At 40.7% G+C, this 18449-nt stretch overlaps 1 protein-coding gene across 4 annotated transcripts in view; it reads right to left on the reverse strand.

Annotated features, from left to right (window-relative positions):
* LOC147253711 (zinc finger protein 236) overlaps window positions 1-18449 on the reverse strand; it is a 64927-nt gene that overhangs the window by 14451 nt on the left and 32027 nt on the right. For 3 of the 4 annotated variants that reach the window (XM_086218959.1, XM_086218956.1, XM_086218957.1), the window contains exons 15-26: window positions 16724-16825; window positions 15706-15848; window positions 14877-14998; window positions 11388-11539; window positions 10754-10930; window positions 10255-10555; window positions 9228-9331; window positions 8608-9051; window positions 6156-6295; window positions 3584-3815; window positions 3305-3496; window positions 2481-2639 (exon numbers count right to left, since the gene is read on the reverse strand). In XM_086218959.1, the coding sequence (XP_086075085.1) occupies window positions 2481-2639; window positions 3305-3496; window positions 3584-3815; window positions 6156-6295; window positions 8608-9051; window positions 9228-9331; window positions 10255-10555; window positions 10754-10930; window positions 11388-11539; window positions 14877-14998; window positions 15706-15848; window positions 16724-16825 (2268 nt within the window). The remainder of the gene's footprint in view (window positions 1-2480; window positions 2640-3304; window positions 3497-3583; window positions 3816-6155; window positions 6296-8607; window positions 9052-9227; window positions 9332-10254; window positions 10556-10753; window positions 10931-11387; window positions 11540-14876; window positions 14999-15705; window positions 15849-16723; window positions 16826-18449) is intronic. The other variant, XM_086218958.1, reaches the window with a different exon arrangement.

Here is an 18449-nt window from a genome sequence, read left to right on the forward strand (position 1 = left end):
ATCAGTCCACATACAGGTTGAACTGCATTAGCATACATAGTGACGGGAAGGCTTCAGTCTAATCAGCAAAGGCAGAGAGGCTCTTTGTGTATCCGTGAAGCATTGAAAATGTTTTCCACTTGAGCTGACAGGGACGGGTAATGAAGAGAGAGAGGTGAGACTGGAAATTTGATTAAGCCTCTAGCTGACAAGCAGGCCAGTCAACAGAACAATCAGTAAGCCATCTCTGACGAAACGAATCGTATTTGGTCACTTCACTGCATAGAACCGCTCCACCTTCTTTTTGCAGCTTGGACAGTGCAAATTTGAAAAGATAAAAATATTCAAAGAGCATTTGCATGTATATTTCAAAGCACTTAAAGCCAAAAGAAAGATGAAGGGTGTGTGAGAAAGTTCCGGGACATCAATGAATATTAAAAACAACGAAAATCCCAACAGTTGTATGTCGTATCGCATAGTATGAGTACCAGAAGCCTATCATATTAGCTGTGCACTTTTCTGCCAGACTGTGTAGACACAGGCTCTAAACACTCTAAGCATGTACAGAATTTCCAACAATAATATTTATCTGAATGATGTGCTGTACTTTAGTTTTTAAGCAATATGCTCATTTACGGAGTTCATAGCCAATATTACTTATACATTTCCATGATTTTCTATTACTTCCCTACTCCTTAGAGGAATATTTGTTGTTTATTTTATTTGTTTTCTTTCTTGTTGAAAAGACATCCAACTGAAAATTTGCCAGCATTTATTTTACAAAAATTAATGACAGGTTGTGGTTTGAAGCAACAAAAATATGTACGAGAGTAAATCAATAGAAAAAAAGGCATTTTTCTCAGCCAATGTCAATTGAACCACATTTCCAATTTACATTACTTCTAAAGCTTTTCTGGCTTTATTATGCCACAAGTTAATTCCCTAGGCCGGCAAATGGCCATTTTCAAATTCCATGAATTTAGCAGGACTCTATGTCCCCTGCATTTATTCACTCACAGCCCTGGAGGACTGGTACACTGCTGCCTTGGCATGGGATGTCAGATCAAAAGCTTGAAATGTAAGTAAGCTCAGGAAAGTGATGCTGGGATCACCAGAACACCAGGTTTCACCACTGATAAATCGCATTGATTAAAGCTTCAATGCAAAGAATCTGCATCAATAATTTTCATTTCTGATGAATAATTTCAATGAATATTAATGAATAAATTATTCAAATAACCCGAGGAATCGTTTTAGCTGTATTTTCAAGCCCTGGGCCACGTAGAGGCTTTGGTGACAGCTTCTCACAGGAACAACTGGAGGTGTGAAGCATTCAGGATGATTAGAGATGCGTCACACCAGCAGCACTCACCGCATCACTGCATGAACTCATATTTGGTATCAGTCACCGCTAAAGCCATTTTGACATTTCTGCGTGGCGTGTGGAGGGAGGAAAGGCTTATTCAGCTTTGAAAGCCTATCTGGCCACTATTTCAGCTTCCCACATATACTTTGATGACTTTATAGTTGTGACACACACCTTCGTGTGCCATTTCATTAGAAGGGCATTGACTAAGTGTGTTCACGCAAGTTTTATCCTGAAATCTATTGCTGGAGGCAGGAGTAACTCTCTTTGAGCCATCCTAGCTCGTTCTGGTCTCAAATTAGGGCGCATTCATACCTGCTCTTGTGAAATACATCCACTTAGTCACCTGTCATGTATCCTGTGTTTTTGAAGTACCTACAGCTTTGTTGCGTTGCTGATCTAAGCTCTTCAGTCTCCTTGACAAATCAAAACAAGCTTTGTGCTTGCAGAAATGTACAGATAGGAATGTGTTTAACTGTTGTGTCTTTGTAAAGCACTGCAACCTGTCTTTGAAAAGTGTTTGCAGTATACCAAAGTTAACGTTTTTGAGCTACCGCTCCTCATCGGACTTGAAAACAACATAGACCGTCGCCATATTTGAAAGGTACCAGGGGTCACGTGACAAATCCATCAAAGCTTAGAAAAATATATACAGAGATTTACAAATATTCACAAATATATCAACAAATTTTGACATACATGTACTCATAGAAAACATCGTTGAAGTGTATAAGTTAATTCACATTTCAGAGTGTATAAATAAGTACAAATATAAATATCAATAACCCAATCAGAGCACTTATTTTAGCCGTCATAATTACAAGCAAACGTGATATCAGTGTCTATACAGTCTACGGGTTACTCATTATATTGTACATCAAGCAGACTACATTCACGTCAGCACCTTAAAGAGGGCTCTATTTTTTCTCAGTTTATATTTTGTTTTTTGTCCAGCACCTGTTTGGATGTGCGCGCCGCCACACAGTTTTTTAAACAGTATACCATTCATACAGTTAGCATTACCTGCTTTTTTCTTCTGTGTTACTGCTGTGGCAGAAAATTGATGTGTTTTTGAAAATACCGTGTTGTCTTTGAATGAGACAACCTTCTATTCAATCAGAACACAATATCTTACCAGCTATTCCAGTGTTTGCGGGGCTCTGAGGTAGAAGCTGGTCATTGGTGATAGTCAGGGTTGCACTGGTGGGCTGACCGGTGAGTGGTGATGCCAGTCTAATGCTGCCATTCATCTCCGTACCATTAGGGTTGCTATGCTGAGGGAGAAGATCTTGACCTGCAAATAAAGAGCCATTTTTTGACTGGAATTCATAATAATTTAGAGTTATGCATTTTGAGCTCTCGAAGGTATCAATTCAAGTAAGTTCTGGTCACGTATCAGCAGATATTTCAAAGAATAGAACAAGACAAACAGAGTGACTGGGTGATAATCTGCTGAGAATCCATATACTGTGATACATTTTACATTATGATCTTGATTTATAAAACACCTTCAAAATGAAAGACGGGGATTGACTGTTTATTGAATTATTTATGTTTGCACACCATTTGCACAATGTGTGAAATTACATTTGTAGCGATCCATACTTTTATCCATACTCTTTATTTATTTCCTGTGGTTTATATTGCATTGTTGTATCAATTTGTTGCATTTTATTTCCTTGTTTCTATTTCCAACTTTTTCTTATATTGCATTGTTGTACAGAGCCATAACAATTGTCTTCTGCAAAGACAATAAAGGCTTACTCTGTTTTTTCTCTGACTGCGAGCGTGTTTGAGTGAGGAAATCAATAAACACATTTCTGAACCTTGTGGACATTTTTACTTCATTTCTCTGTGTGTTATTGATATTTTACCTCTGTACTGAGTGAAGACAGTGTACACGGTAGAATAGAGTGACATGTCCTCCTATGAATGAGTGCTGGATTAGGTTGTTCTTACCTGATATGGTGAGGGTGATCTCCTGAGGGTTTCCTCCTGCAGTGCTTGAACCAGAAGCTGATGCCTGGGCCTGAACCTGGGCTAGGGCTTGTGTCAGCGTGGAATTGTTGATGGTCAGTGTGATCTCTTGACCGCTGCTGCCTCCACCCACCAACCCAGAGCTGCCCATGACATGGCTTAAGTCCTGAGTACCTGGAGGATCAGCGGGGAAACACACATCGGTTATTCATCTCGAAACAGAAAGCGTCTAGTCAGCAATTTCTTCAGGTTGGTCCATACCTGCAGCGTCCTGCTCAGAGAGGCCTGCCATAGTGACCTGAGCAGGTGTGACAGTAGATGGTTGCAGAGCCAGGCTGGTGAGGGGGTGGATGACGACATTGGCAGAAACAGATGGGTCAGTGGTGGACATTAGCTGACTGCCAGAGTGGGGGACAAGGCCAGTGTCAACGCTCAGGGGCTGAGAGAGGAGACCACCCTGTTGTAAGGTCTGCTGGAGGAGGGCATGGTCAATCTGGAGGATGAGAAAGGGTGACTGTTGAGAATGACTCAAAGTACTAAAAAGGATTATATACAACAACAAGTGTCATTCATTTGCTATTTACTGTGAGTTTTGACTGAGAATATCAGTAATATTATTTCATGAACAAGTTTCTATTTCACCCCAGCATGAAAATCAGATGTGTTGAAAGACACATTTTCATTTTTACAGCTGACTGAACAAAACTCATTATAGATTCCCCACATTGCAGCTTTGTTGAAATTCTGAGGGGGTTCTTGTGGGATTTCAGGATTTCAGTCCAGTTTTGACTTTGGCAATACCACCAACACTTGGGGTTATGAATCTGAATGTGCCGTTATAGAGCTAAGATCAGAAGGTACGAATACAGCTGCAGACTAATTACTGTACATTTGGTAAACACAGACACACAAAAAACTAAGGAATCTTCCTATTTACAGTGGCGCATACACCATCGACTAAATCCATTCTTTGAACCCCCCCCCCCCCGCCCTCTACCAAATCCAGTTTTGCTTTAAGACACCCAAGAGAGAAAACATAAGTAGAGTCCTAAGGTAACATTCTTTCCACCAGATAATGATGAATGACAGATGAATGTAGTCACAGTGTTTGCCCGGACAAAGTTGATTGCAATTGACTTTAGGGCCATTGCTCTTAGAGATTTCACTGTGTACATGCAGGACACGCATTGTTGGAATTCCTAGTCCTAACAGGCATAGGGATCCCATGGGATCAATAATGGGCCAGGACTTATTTACTATTTCTAATAAATCTTTTCAAAGTACTTGTAAAGATTTATCCATGCAGATGCAACTATTTTTCATTGTGTCGCAGAACTTGCAGGGGAAATATTTACAGGACATGCTTATCAGTCTTAAACTGATAGTCAAAATAAATAAAACTAAACCCATGCTATTGTCTGGAGCCAGAGACATTGAAATAATTATTCTTTCCACTGCAGCTGATTATGACACTGACAGTTACAGAATACAAATATCTCTCTGTTACGGATTGAAGAGAATTTACATTTAAATACTGTCCTCTTGCCTAAACCGTGGTGAAAAATGGGTTTCCTGTGTAGGACTGAAAGCCTTTAGTTTTCCTGTCTGTATATCATGGATTATTGGCAAGTATTACACAAACATGCTGCCCAGATTCATTACTTCTGATGGCTTCAGTATGCATCAATGTTTTCTGTAAAATAAGGTCGTACATATACATATATATACATATATACATATATATACATACACACACACACACACACACACACACACACACACACACACACACATATATATATATATACACACTATATACACACACACACACACACACACACACACACACAAACATACATACAACACACATACACAGAGCTATAATTGGAGACCCAGTTGTAAAATGTAAAATGGTCGGTGATCCCAGCACACAGGAAAACCCAGCAATGCCATTTAAAACTCAATACATATCTTTCAGTTTCAATACAGCCTGCCACTTTGTTACCGCTTCCAATCGCTTTTAATTGATTACTTGTTTTCTGTTTGTTCCTTTGATCACTGTGTGAAGAGCTATTGACTCTGTGTCATTTGTATTTTGTATCCTGATGTCACTGTAAATGAGAGCACGCGCTCAATGATCTTTATAAATAAGGTACATGAATGAATAAATAAAAGAATGATTACATTTTCCACAGAATCACTTTAACTGTAGTAGAAGCTAATGGGCGCAGTTAACTACCAGAGAATGTATCTCTATACCAGCCAACAGGAGAATGTACTTCTATTTGGTTGTGTTAACACATCAATTAATAACCAGAAAACCAAAAACAAATACCAAAAACTAAAATGCAAACAAACATATGAAAAGAGGAAGCAAAATATGCTACGTATATACAGTGAACCAAGTATTCTTCTTCTTCTGACTAATAAACTCTCTCAAGTTAAGTAAAAACCCCTTTAAACATTTACTTTTGTAACTGCATGTGCGTGTTTTTCTAAGCTACTAACAAATACAGTTCCTCCCTACTGAACTCATTAAAAAACATGTTTGCAATGAGAAGAATCAAACTACAGTTATTTTGATTTTGGATCATTTTATACCAATGGTCTGATTGTCTATTATTTTCCAATATGTGAAGGCTTGGACCATAAGATTTAAGAAATGAACACGATTAAGTTGGGAGTCCTGTTCACTGCTCTTTCCTGAGATACTTTTAAGATACTTGATTTCCTGCCATCAAAATGTTTTATGTGACTACAAATGAACCCAAGTTTGAGGTGTTGGAGACACATTCATCTTAGTCATAATAACACAAAACGGAATGCGTGAAACCTGTAGGGTGATGTTGTTTATGTTGCTGGTGTCGATGCCAGAGATCTGGACGTTGGGGCAGACCAAGTTGGCAGGTGTCAGCTGGAGGTGGATCCCTTCCAAAGTAGTCAGACCATCTGATAGGGACACAGTCAGATCTCCTGCAGACATAACACACACACACACACACACACACACACACACACACACACACACACACACACACACACACACACACACACACACACACACACACACACACACAGTGGTTTCATCTTATGTCACCATTCAAACAGGCTGAACACATGTTAACCTTTAGATCAGTACTCTTCAGCTCAGCTGATCACAACCATCATTACCAGGCTGGTTAAAGCAAGGAAAGAAATAGAAGGTAACATGAGTTTGCATGTGAAACTGAAACAGAAAAGAAAAACACTGCCATGGTAACAGTGGAGGATGACAGTGGAGCTTAAGATAAGTAATATTTCCTGTAGGTCACCACAATGTTGAGCTGCGAAAGCACACTGGTGGTTTCTGCTGGAGCAGAACTATCTCTGAAGTAAGAGTGCCGAGTATCTCTTGAGATATTCCAACCAAGATATTGAGAGATGACAAAGATAATCTCACAAGGTATTTTTTTTCCTCTCAAACGATAAAAAGAGGGGTTTTGGGGTTGAGGTTTTCTTGCAGTGGGATGTGCACTTATTTTTTTGGCCATCCACTAACTCTCATGCTCCTACAGCCAAGGGAAAAGTAATTTCATGGCTGCTGTTTTGGATAGTTATGCACCGTTGCTCACCGAGGTGGGGCCACTGTGGCATCATATTTAGCATTAGATAATGAACCTGAGGACTCTGGTAAAGGAACAAGCATCGTGTTGCATTCAGAAACAAGAGAGGGCTCATATCTCTGCCAGGGTGAACTTTTTGGCTTTTTAAGTTCCGGCCCTAATGATTAACTGACCTTCACACCCCTGATCATATCAGAGTGTGTGGCTATGACGAAGAGTGAGAGGGAGGTGAAACTTGATAATATTGGATTCTGTATAAAGGAGAAGACTAATTAACTTAAATTCAGCTCGTAGATGCCTTCACGGTGAGACCCTCTTCAAATGGATGAAGTTTGGAAGAGATCTGGCTTAAGTGGTGTCCAGTTACGACAGTTTTCATGTTCTATGGTTACATATGAAATTGGCTGCCTCACCACAGTAACATAGTGCCCTCACAGGAATGCACCACTAAATTCTTAGGGCATTTCTGACCAAACATGACTTGGATCTGGTTGAATATATCTGTGTAAAAGCCAACATGACATTTCCTATTGCCACTAGGTGGCACTATGGCGACTTTGCCCTTAAATTGAAAGGCTGCATCATCGTTCTGACAGACACACAGTGGTAACAACAGCCAAATTCAATCAACATTTTCTCAATCAGACCTCAAACTATTATCCAAATTGCAATAAGTATAAATGCAATATCCACATCAAAGGCCATGGAATTGTTTTTTCTGAGCATAAAAAGTCACAACATGAATTAGAGGTCAAGCATGGCAGAGACGCACCATCACACTAATCCCATTCTCTCTATATAGGAAAAAATACCTGTGCGGTACAGTTCCGAGCAAATATAAGTCCAAGACTAAATTAAATACAAAAATTACCATTTCCACTCAAATCTTGAAGCATATCCCCAATGTCTGTCAATCTAACTGCAAAGTATTTTTTTTTCTGCTGTGCAGCCATATTTTTAATTTTATGGAACCCAAAGATTCTTTCTCAAGTCCAAACTGAAGGAATGGAACACATCGTCACTGCCACACACCTCTCTTTCAAATTGTTGTCAACAGAAACTGTGACCTGGTCTTCCTGTTTCCTTGTCAAGAGCATTACTTTACATTACATCCTTTAACCTTTGATTCAAACAAAGTGAGTTTATTAAGATTTTAAGGAAAAATATTTTAAAAAATCATTGCTTACTTGAATGATTTTTGAAAACTTGTCCCCAAGGCCTTAAAAAGGTATATTCCATTTGTTTATTTTGCAGCCAAAATGCTTCTAGGTACTGAGTACACAGGTGGTATAACACCTTCCTCCTTCTAGTGTCAGCTTCACCAGTTCAACCCAACCTGAGTAATCAAGCTGAAGCTGCCAATGAATCAACAAGTGACCAAAAGTAGAAATGATGATACTGGCAATATTTCAGTTTCACCTACTTCAGTCTATAAATCATCAGCTTGACATTAGCCAGCGGCATGTCGTTACCATAAATATGAATTAATGTAATAAAACTGAACTGCTTAAGCTGTACTGTTAGTTGGGTCTTTGCCCACTGCAGTACATTCTACATGCAAGGTGACACAAAAATATTGACTGTCTTAACAGCTAAAATATGTACATTTTCTTACTTTCTGGAATTCTTCACGACTACTTTAAAATACTTAACATACACGCATCATTGTCTGAATAATCCTACCTGACATGGATGAAGGCAGGATGGCCTGCCCCACCAGTCCTGGCTGCAACAGATTTTGGTCAAATTGCCCGGTCAGGACTTGGTTAGCTGGGAGGTAAATGTTGGAGTCAGAGCTGGATTGTTGTAGCAGACCCACAGGTTGAAGCGCCTCTGGAGTGGCCGTCTGCTGACCTTGCCCCGGCGCCACGGTCTGCCCCGTCCCCGTGTCCTGACCGTGACTGGCCTGGCTGTTAGAAGAGGAGGGCCGTTTGGACTTGCGGCCATCGCTATTTGTTCGGAAGTGGCACTGGATGTGGGTCTTGCGATGGCCAGATGTTCGAAAACGGAGTTCACAGAAAGGACATTTGAAAGGCTTTGAGCCAGTGTGGAGGCGCATGTGCACCTTTAAGCTGCCCTTTGTAGAGAAGGAGGTGTTGCACATGTGACAACTGAACAGTTTCTGGCCTGCAAACAAGAGATGGTTCAGATGAGTGTAGTGTCTGTGTTACATCTCTAATTTTGTCCATAGAAAATAAAATATTCCATCATCTCCTCTGTTTGTGTCATCCTCTATCAAACCAGTCTTATTTAGCATTCAAGTCTCCAAAGTCAACAATGTAACCCAGTGAATAAACCCGAACCTGTGTGTGTCTTCACGTGACAATCCAGGGTGGATTTCACGGTAAAACTCTTCCCACATTCATCACACTTGTATGGTCTTTCTCCTGTGTGGATCCGAATGTGCCTGGACACACACACACACACACACACACACACACACACACACACACACACAAACACACACAAAAGCAAACACCCAAGAAAAGAAAAGAATGATACAAGGTTGAGGAAGAGAGAGAAACTAGACTGCAACTTGTTCAGATGACAAAAAGAATGTGGGTGAATAAAGGAAAAACACTGCTAATGTGTACCACCCCAGTGCACTCTTCCATCTCAGGCTTTTAGTTCCCTCTGCACTTGTTCTAGAAGCTTCTAAAGAGTAGCAAAAACACTCAGACTGTGAATAATAATCCACATGGCTTACTGGTCAGTATCTGATATGCTGAGGAAGGACAAAAAAAAATCAATTCTTGGAGCTTCAGGGTTTCAGAGTCATATAATTCAAAATGTACTGCTTTTGATTCTTTTTAATTGAATAAAACAAAATAAGTAAAACAATGAAAAAAGTGATTAGTTCAAACTCATTTTTCCTTATCTTTGACATATGCCTGACTGTCCTGAGTAAGATGTGCAGAGATCCTAGTCTGTATGTATTTGTATTTGTGCCACCAATGACTTGTATAATGACATAATCCTTCTTCCCTTAGCTTGTACTTCTTATACTCCATAACATCTATTTTCAGAATGCTACGATGGTATAATGAGGAAATGTGACCTTGTGCATTATTTAACGACTTCTGTCATTTTTCACACTTTCGGTTTTAATTTGATTGTCTGGCACATTATCATCTCTGTAAATCGCTGGGGGAAACTGAATGCCCTGCTAACCCTTGATTTGTTTGCCAGTCTTTTTTTATTCACAAGGGGAGAAGTTCAAATTCTGAACAATAGCAACATCTATTGTTTGTGATGCAATACGACATCAACGTTCCGAGCAATTACTGAGCGTGTGACTTGTTCCTGCTGGAAAATGTGTGTGACGTGTACCTGACCAGGTCGCTGGGCTTCTTGAAGCTCTTGGGACAGAAACTGCAGCAGTTGGCAAACTTGGGTTCAGTTTCCAGCTCCACTGCCTTGTCTTTGATCTCGCTGATCCGATCCCTCTCCGCTGCAGACTGGGCCAGGATTCGCTCCGACACAGAGGCCTCCTCCCCGGGATCCTTCGCCAGTTCAGCTGCCTGCTCCTCAGTGAATGTGATGATTTCCAAACCCCTCCTTTTTGATGATTTTTGCTCTCCTTCATCGTCTTCCTCCTCTTCCTCCACATCTTGACTTTCCAGGCCTATAACTGTGAGAACAGGTCAATGGGTTACTCTGTTTGTGAGACGTCATATGTTAGTGCACGTTTTTAGAATACATCCCGATCTGCCTGATATCAACCACAGAGTATCCCACACATGCACATAAAGGCACATCAATAACCGCTTTCCATGAAGTTCTGATCTCCGCTGCAACCATCCCACTGCAAATGAGCAGGCATTCTTACTTCGAGACTCCACAGCGTGCTCCTTCTTCATATGCTTCTTACACAGTTGGCTCGTCCTGAAGCTCTCGTCACACATGGAGCATTTGAAAGACTTGATGTGGATGATCATGTGGCGGTTCAGGCTGCCATTCGTTGTGAATGAGGCGTCGCAAACGTTACATTTAAAGGGCTTCACTCCTGTCAGTGCGAGATGAAGGGCATGAGAAAGATGCATCTATTTGCACATTTTAATGATGGTCGACGTCAACAACTGTAATTAAGAAATGTAAAACAGCAAATACAAAAATGAGATGTCTCTCCAACTGCTTATTTAAGTCCCTGAAGAGGAACTAAATGTTAGTATTTTTTAGTGTCTGTATCTACCTTGAGATCTAAGCGCTTACATATTCAAAATCCTTAATCAATCCCCAGAATTAAAAATCATAATATCTGTGTTTAATATGTGCATTTTCTCTGACATTCTGCTCTGTAAAATAACCTTGGGGATACCAAAGAGGAAGGATTGCTAGTGGGAAGTAATGGTGTAACAGGAGTAAATTGAAACCCCTTTTCTAATCAAACTGCTGTACTTCTAAACAACACTTGCCTGTGATATTCTGCGATTACCCAACATTCTAGCACACAGCCAGCTCACCTGTATGTGTATTAAGGTGGGACTTGAGAACTCCAGCGGATACAAATGCTCGTCCGCAGAGTTGACATCCGTATGGTTTCTCCCCAGTGTGGGAACGCACGTGCTGTTTCAAATGACTTGACTTTTTGAAGCCTTTATTACACCAACTGCACCTGGAGACAGAAAGGAAGTGACAGTTTCTATGGACTAGGACAGGTAACAATGGATAGTAGGTACAGTTGAAACAGAGCTCTCCCTGTCACAGATGTGTTAGGTAAAGAGGAGCTGGGATGGGGGCAGGGCAGGCAGCCGTATTTTTTTCTCTCCCCTAAAAGAAAGATTTTCAGTCAGCTAGCAAATTATGGGGAGCTGGCTTCCTATACCACGCAATCTTGGCGGTCTACTTCATCTTCACACAAGTGATCCATGGGATGATGAGTTTAAGCACCCTGTCACCCTTCTTTTCTTCTCACATATGATCTAAATTTAGCGCTGCCTCGAAGACAACCTGAGACCCATGGCTCTCATAGAGGGCGTGTTTCCTCAAAACACCAATTTCCTCACAAAGGGCAGAAACTGGTCTAGCAGTCATGTCCTCGTCTAGCTTAGAAAGCCAGCAGAATATAAGAGGCATCGAGGGCTCTTACTGGCAGAGACACGACTCCTGAACTCCAACCCCTCACAGTTCAACTCAAAGCTCCACGGATGGGGTGATCCTCACTGTGTGACCTCTCCTTCTACGTCACCACTATCTGTCTCAACAGCCCTGGGAAAATTGTTGCTTTCCTGTCTTTTCTGATTGTGGCAATTTCTTGCTGTCAAACCAATGGAAACCTCAGATCTTTGAAATGACGCTTTTTTGATTCTCATCAGCCAGAGCAGTTCCCAGGTGTCTCACCAGTCCTACCGTGTGGGCATTCAGGTCGTGGCCTGATAATTGCTCCATATAATTTGAAAAGATGAATCGTGAGCTTTGGCTTAACATCGCAAACAATCTACTTGTACAGTGCAAGATGGAATTAAACAAGATATGTGTAACGGTACAGTGTACATGCAGCTCAACAAGGTCCAAGTTATCTTGTGGTACATGCGAGACAGAAAATATTCAGCTTGAGATAATACTCAGGATGTAGGAAAGACATGTGCAATTAGTTTTTGGGAAGTCTTATATGCAGAGAAGTGAAGACAACATATTGAGGCGATGCTTGGCTCAACATGAATGTAATTCTGGGCTTGCCTTAAATAATACGACTTTATCTGAAGAAAGTGTGAAATGAAAGTTTGTAACTAAGTTTGACAACGTTATCATAGGCAGTCATTCACCAACCAGTAAACAGCCTCCTCTATTTCCCTTAGCCATGAAAAATGTTGTGATTTCTCAGATTTTTAGAGAGAGCCCACTGCAAACGCTGCACGGTGGGAAAATAAAAACAAATTTAGCATAAAAAATTTAAGCAGATGATAGAAAAAACATATTAAAGCGATGCATTTTAGTCCAAGTGTCTGTGTTTACACCCTTAGGCCCTGTCTTAAACCCCGCGTAAAGTGCACGCACTCCTGACGCAATTGGCAAAGCTGTCTTACACCTCCGCAGGTGCCATTTTGACAGATGTGCAAGATCACAAATGCCAATATTCCTGGTCTGTGGGAGGAACGAAAAATCAAGGGAATCAGAGGCATGCCCCGGCACAATCCCATCTTGTGCAAGGCACTTTGCAGCATCAGTATGTGAGTATCTCACGTCTCACATTCAATCATGTTGGATTTTCCCACAGGGGTGTGGCTTCGTGAAGCCTCCTTCCAACAAGTTCCATCAGACATCAAGTTGAAATATTTCTACAAACTGTGTGTGTGCGAGCATCATTCGGTCTGCCACAACCCATCTGACAGCTCTGATCCCGCCCTGAAGGCCTATTAAGATTTATGATTGTATAATAATTATTCATTTATTTTTTTTATCATTTTTGATAATTAATTTTAGACAAAAATGTGCATGTTGTTTATATAAATATTTATGCTTTACTTCAGGATAGAAAATATTTAGGTTGGACATTTTATGAATCCAAAAGGTGGTGCAGTGGTCAGCACTGTCGCCTCACAGCAAGAAGGTTCTGGGTTCGAGTCCCGGCTCGAGCACAGGATCTTTCCTTGTGGAGTCTGCATGTTCTCCCTGTGCCTGTGTGGGTTCTGCTGGGATAGGCTCCAGCCCCCCATGACCCACAACAGGATAAGGGGAAAAAAATGGATGGATGGACGGATTTCATGAATCCACAACCTTGTTGGGGAAAAATTCATTAAAAGTGTGAGAGGTGTATGGATGCATGTGTGTGAGTGATTGATTATAACAAATCTTAATAGACCTTCAGGAAGGGATCGGAGGTGTCAGACAGGGCTTAACAGATCAGCCAACGTCACAGCTGATAAACTGCAGTGTTTGTGTCTACCTATTGATTGAGATCCAGAAAAACAAAAATAAATAATCTATTTTCTATAAAAAATCTCTAAAATACAAGATGAACAAAATGTTTAATCTGATTATGGAGATTTTTGTCCTCCATCTTAAACCTTCTCTCTCTGTTCCCTCCTGCACTTCTGCCTCTTGCTGACCAGCTTTGTGATGCCAGAGCACCCGCCTCTTGGGTGATGAGAGCGGACTTTCAGATTGGTTTACTGTATGTTTGGCCATAACACACACATGAATTGATAAAGGCACTTATACACAGTTAATAGGTGAATCCCATTTTATGACGTTAACATGGCGGAGCAAATATTGACTGTGCTGCTGGCACAAGACAGAGAAGGTAGATTTGGACACGCCTTGAATGATATGAAGCCACTGTGCCTCATGCTTTTTATCTGCGCTTTGGCTAAGTGTTGGTTAAGGCTCCTTAACGTGAACTGATTAACTCCAACTAGCCCTTTGAGATTGACCTCCATTGTCCAATGTTATGCATTTCTAAAAAATGGGGTTTTGCCAAAAAAAACAAAAAAACAAACGTGAACAAGAGAAGTAACTGAGAGGAGAAATCAGCGCTGCAGTGCAATCAGGCCTAAACGGTGGGGTGAACAGGCAGTAGCCACTTCTGAACCCGCTGAAATGCTCAGAAGGTACTCGGGGAGCCTTTTGAAAAAGATTTTTCCCTTTTTGATGGGGTAGAAATTGAACCAAATGGGTTAGTTTATGTCTCCAGTTGAATGTGACTGAGGCAACCTTGAGGTTTGGTGAGGAGTGAAGGGACAGAGCCAAAACTATGCCAGAGCAGACGAGCCAAGATTCAAGACGAGACACAAGGATTGACTCTGTCAAGGTCACGGCTTGTTCTCTGATTACACTATTGGACTACAAATGAAAACTGAAACTGAAAGATGCCAGCTGAGTCATATTTGAAAGAGCCTGCAAAGAAGAACCACACCAATGTAGTAACTACAACCAGCTCCTTCACAGTGGTTGAAACGTCAGTGGTGAAGAGGTGCTGGAACATACATGCACGGACAAACAATAACACACACAGGAACTGAGAAGAAAACCTGTAGGTTCTCTTGCTGCTCTCTTCGCTGTCATCCTGGTACTCCTGGGTCTCGGTAGCAAGCTGAAGTTCGCCCTGGTTGCTCTGCTGAAGAAGCCCATTTGTCTGCAACAAATGGCACTCACTTTAGCACTAAAATACCTTTACAAGCACATTCTTCATGTTAAATTATCATATTTTATTCTGAAATGTCTTTAAAAATGAAAAGTTTGATCATTTTTGCCCTGTTTTTGCTTGAAAGAAATCAAATCATTTCAAGGTTGCCAGTTAACTCTCTTCCACTGTTTTCAGTCTTAATACTGAGTACTTAGACCAACAACTAATCACCTCCATTGAAGCAAAAAGACAAAAAAATACAACAAACAAACAACAACTTATAACTATGAGACAACAAAACAAACAACTTAGTACGAGGACCGGGGAAATAAGTTCTAACTTTAAATTCATAAGGACAGGAGAGCCCTTTCCCCCACCAACTACCTCAATGAAGCTAAATTATCGCACACCAATTGTTTTAAATTGCCATCCTAAGTGTTTTGAGGCTGCGACCGCCTTGACCCCTCCACTCCCAACTGGTTTCAATTTTGTCGCGACAAAGGCAAAACCAGTTTCAGAAACCACAGCTGTTTCCACAGTTACAAATCATTTCTTTCTAAGAATTTGGGGCTTAACTATTCTTCATTTTGCAGTGTAGCAAAAATTGGCATATACGCGATGCTGCAAAGAATATTTTTTTTGGACTATGAATATTTCTTTGCTTCATTACTTGGACAATTAAATGCACATAAATCCATCAGCTCGGTCAGACTCACCACCTCGGCACTGGGAACATGGAGCAGATTTGGAGGGTGATAGCTGGAGGACAGAGCCTGTGACTCCAGTGTGCTGGAATCCTGCAGCTGCTGTACGGTGGAGAACTGGCTCTGACTGTAGCTTGATTCTGAGATGGTGAAACCTGGACAGAGCCAACAGAATCACTGATCATCTTGAGTTAAGTTCCAAATAAGAAAATGTTCAGCTATTGATTAAAAACAGTAATTAAAGGCCGTGCACAGAAATAATTTAAGTGAATTGTTTATCTAACCTTAAAAAAAGATTGAAGGTTTCAGCTTAATTTCTTTCCAATTACACATCTATATGTTAGAGTTTTGGAGGAAATGTCAGAACTTGCTCTCAATTATTAGAGATACAGATACATGGCTGAGTCAGCAGGGACGATGGCTTCCATTGATAACCAGGGACTGAATATCATTAACTGCAACTCTTAAGATCAATGCCCAGCACAAGAACTGCAGTCTACAAATATGCTAAATACTACACAGCTGTGTAAGAAATCTCTGCATGATGGTCCCGGTTTTATGGTCTATGAGTTGAGGACTTGAATGTGGCGGCACCAGGAATAGTGACAATTTTAAAATAACAGACAAAATTATGTCAAAAGTAACAAGGGGCAAGTCTACTATTTATGACTGATGCTAGTGATGCTAAAACATGTTAGCGCAGTTGATACATGTAACAGTAGCTGGTATTGGCAGTCTGTGTTCTTTCACGCTCCTTCATAAAGAATATAACTTTAAATGACAATTGGTCTCTACAGAGTTGAAATGGGAAATTTAACTTTCCTTAGGTCATATTAGAAGAAACTCCTCAAAGAAAACACAGACAAAGCTTTTTAGGGCAAATTTTTTATACACAGATTATCTTTAGCTGTCGGATTGTGTAAACACATTCATTTTGCCTAGTGCATAAACTTGTGAATCTTTATCTTCTTTATCTGTATTTAAACAGTTTGAAAGCAGAAAGTGAAATGTGAGTGTTTTATGTGTGTACCTTGTGTTAGAGCTTGCTGGTCAAAAGCAGGCTGAGGGAGTGCTGGTGTCTCAAACTGGCTGATATTTTGAGGCAAAGCGTGTTGAGTTGTCACATATGAGTCTGTCAAATCAGAGAAAGGGATGCAAATCTACAGATTAGGATGTATTTTTATAACATACAATATATACGAATCAGAGCGGCACGGTGGTGCAGTGGTCAGCACTGTTGCCTCAAAAGCAAGATGGTTCCGGGTTTGAGTCCCAGCTCAAGTATGGGGTCTTTCTGTGTGAGTCTGCATGTTCTCCCTGTTCCTGCCTGGGTTCTCTCTGGTACTCCAGCTTCCTCCCACAGTCCAAAGACATCAAGAGGGGACGAGGCTGATTGATACTCTAAATTGACTGTAGGTGTGACTGTGAGTGTGAATGGTTGTCTGTCTCTATATGTTGGCCCTGTGATGGACTGGCGACCTGTCCAAGGTGAACCCCACCTCTCGCCCAAAAGCCTCTGGGATAGGCTCCAGCCTCCCTGCGACCCTTAACAGGATAAGCGGAACAGAATGGATGGATGGACGGATGGATGGATGGACATACGAATAAAGACCGGAACACATGTTGGAGCAGACCTGTGGGGGTTGGACTGGGTCTGGTACATTGCCTCACATGCTTTTAATCTTTAACAAACTTCTGCATTTGCATGCAGGGTAAATTTAGTCTACAGACGATTCTGATGACATCAATTAAAAATCATTCAAGCTCAAGTCCACTGAACCAAACTACAAGAGGAGCATTTTAAACACAGAGGTGGTTATCATAAGAGCTTTAGGAAAGCAACGTGAAGTGGAAAATTCAAGTTGGACAGCGTTCCTCAAGAGGAAACGGTTTCCAGACTGGTTCAGTGGCAGCAGAATATGTAAGTGCAACTAGGAGTTTGTGTATCGAACAAAAAAATAATACAATGTAAAAATAGTTTCACTGGGTATTCTATTATTTTTCCAAACAATCTGCAACAAATCTGACATGCACATGCTGTGCAATATGTACTCAATCTGTATATGACGTTTCTCAGAGGTTGTTGCACTCTCTGTTTCTGGACAGTGCAGCGGAAGTGGGCTTGGCCTTGGCCAAAAGGTTTTTTTTTGTTGCTTTATTTTAAACTAAATTCAATTAAATTCAGTTTTAATGGCCACTTGTCTGGACCCCACCTCCACCCTTTGTCTCCGGGATACTGAACAATCAGAAACAATCTCTGTCTCTCATCGAATTCAGAACCAGAATGGGTAAATAAATTTCATCAGCTTGACTGTTAATCTGAATAAAAAGAAAAATTGCTTTTTACTAATAAGACACTTTCATCTTCATTTCTCACTGTGAATACAAACTAGTTATTGAGTTAAATTTTTGCCTTTTATTTGTTTTTTGTTCTTTCAAAAAACCCTCAGACTTTCTTTAACCATAACTTCCTTTGGTAAAATAAAAGAATGAAGAACTGAAAGAACACTCATCTTTTATACTTGATACTACATGGCAACATTTTTGAAATCCTCAAAATTTTGCACCTGGACACACAATTTTATGGACACAATTTTGCTTAGTTTATAAAACTAAAACCTACAAGTTATGAGCTTTGTTGAATACACTATATAGTTTGTGCGTGTTTGAAATAAATACAACTTGAATTTGCTGCTTAACACGATGCTCAACTATTGTTTGCTGACAGCGCTCGCTTATGTGAGACAGCATGAGCG

This window comes from Aulostomus chinensis, chromosome 11 (assembly GCF_037954235.1).
Source record: "Aulostomus chinensis isolate RoL2024-O1b breed Wild chromosome 11, RoL_Achi_v1.0, whole genome shotgun sequence".
Classification (NCBI taxonomy): Eukaryota; Metazoa; Chordata; class Actinopteri; order Syngnathiformes; family Aulostomidae; genus Aulostomus; species Aulostomus chinensis.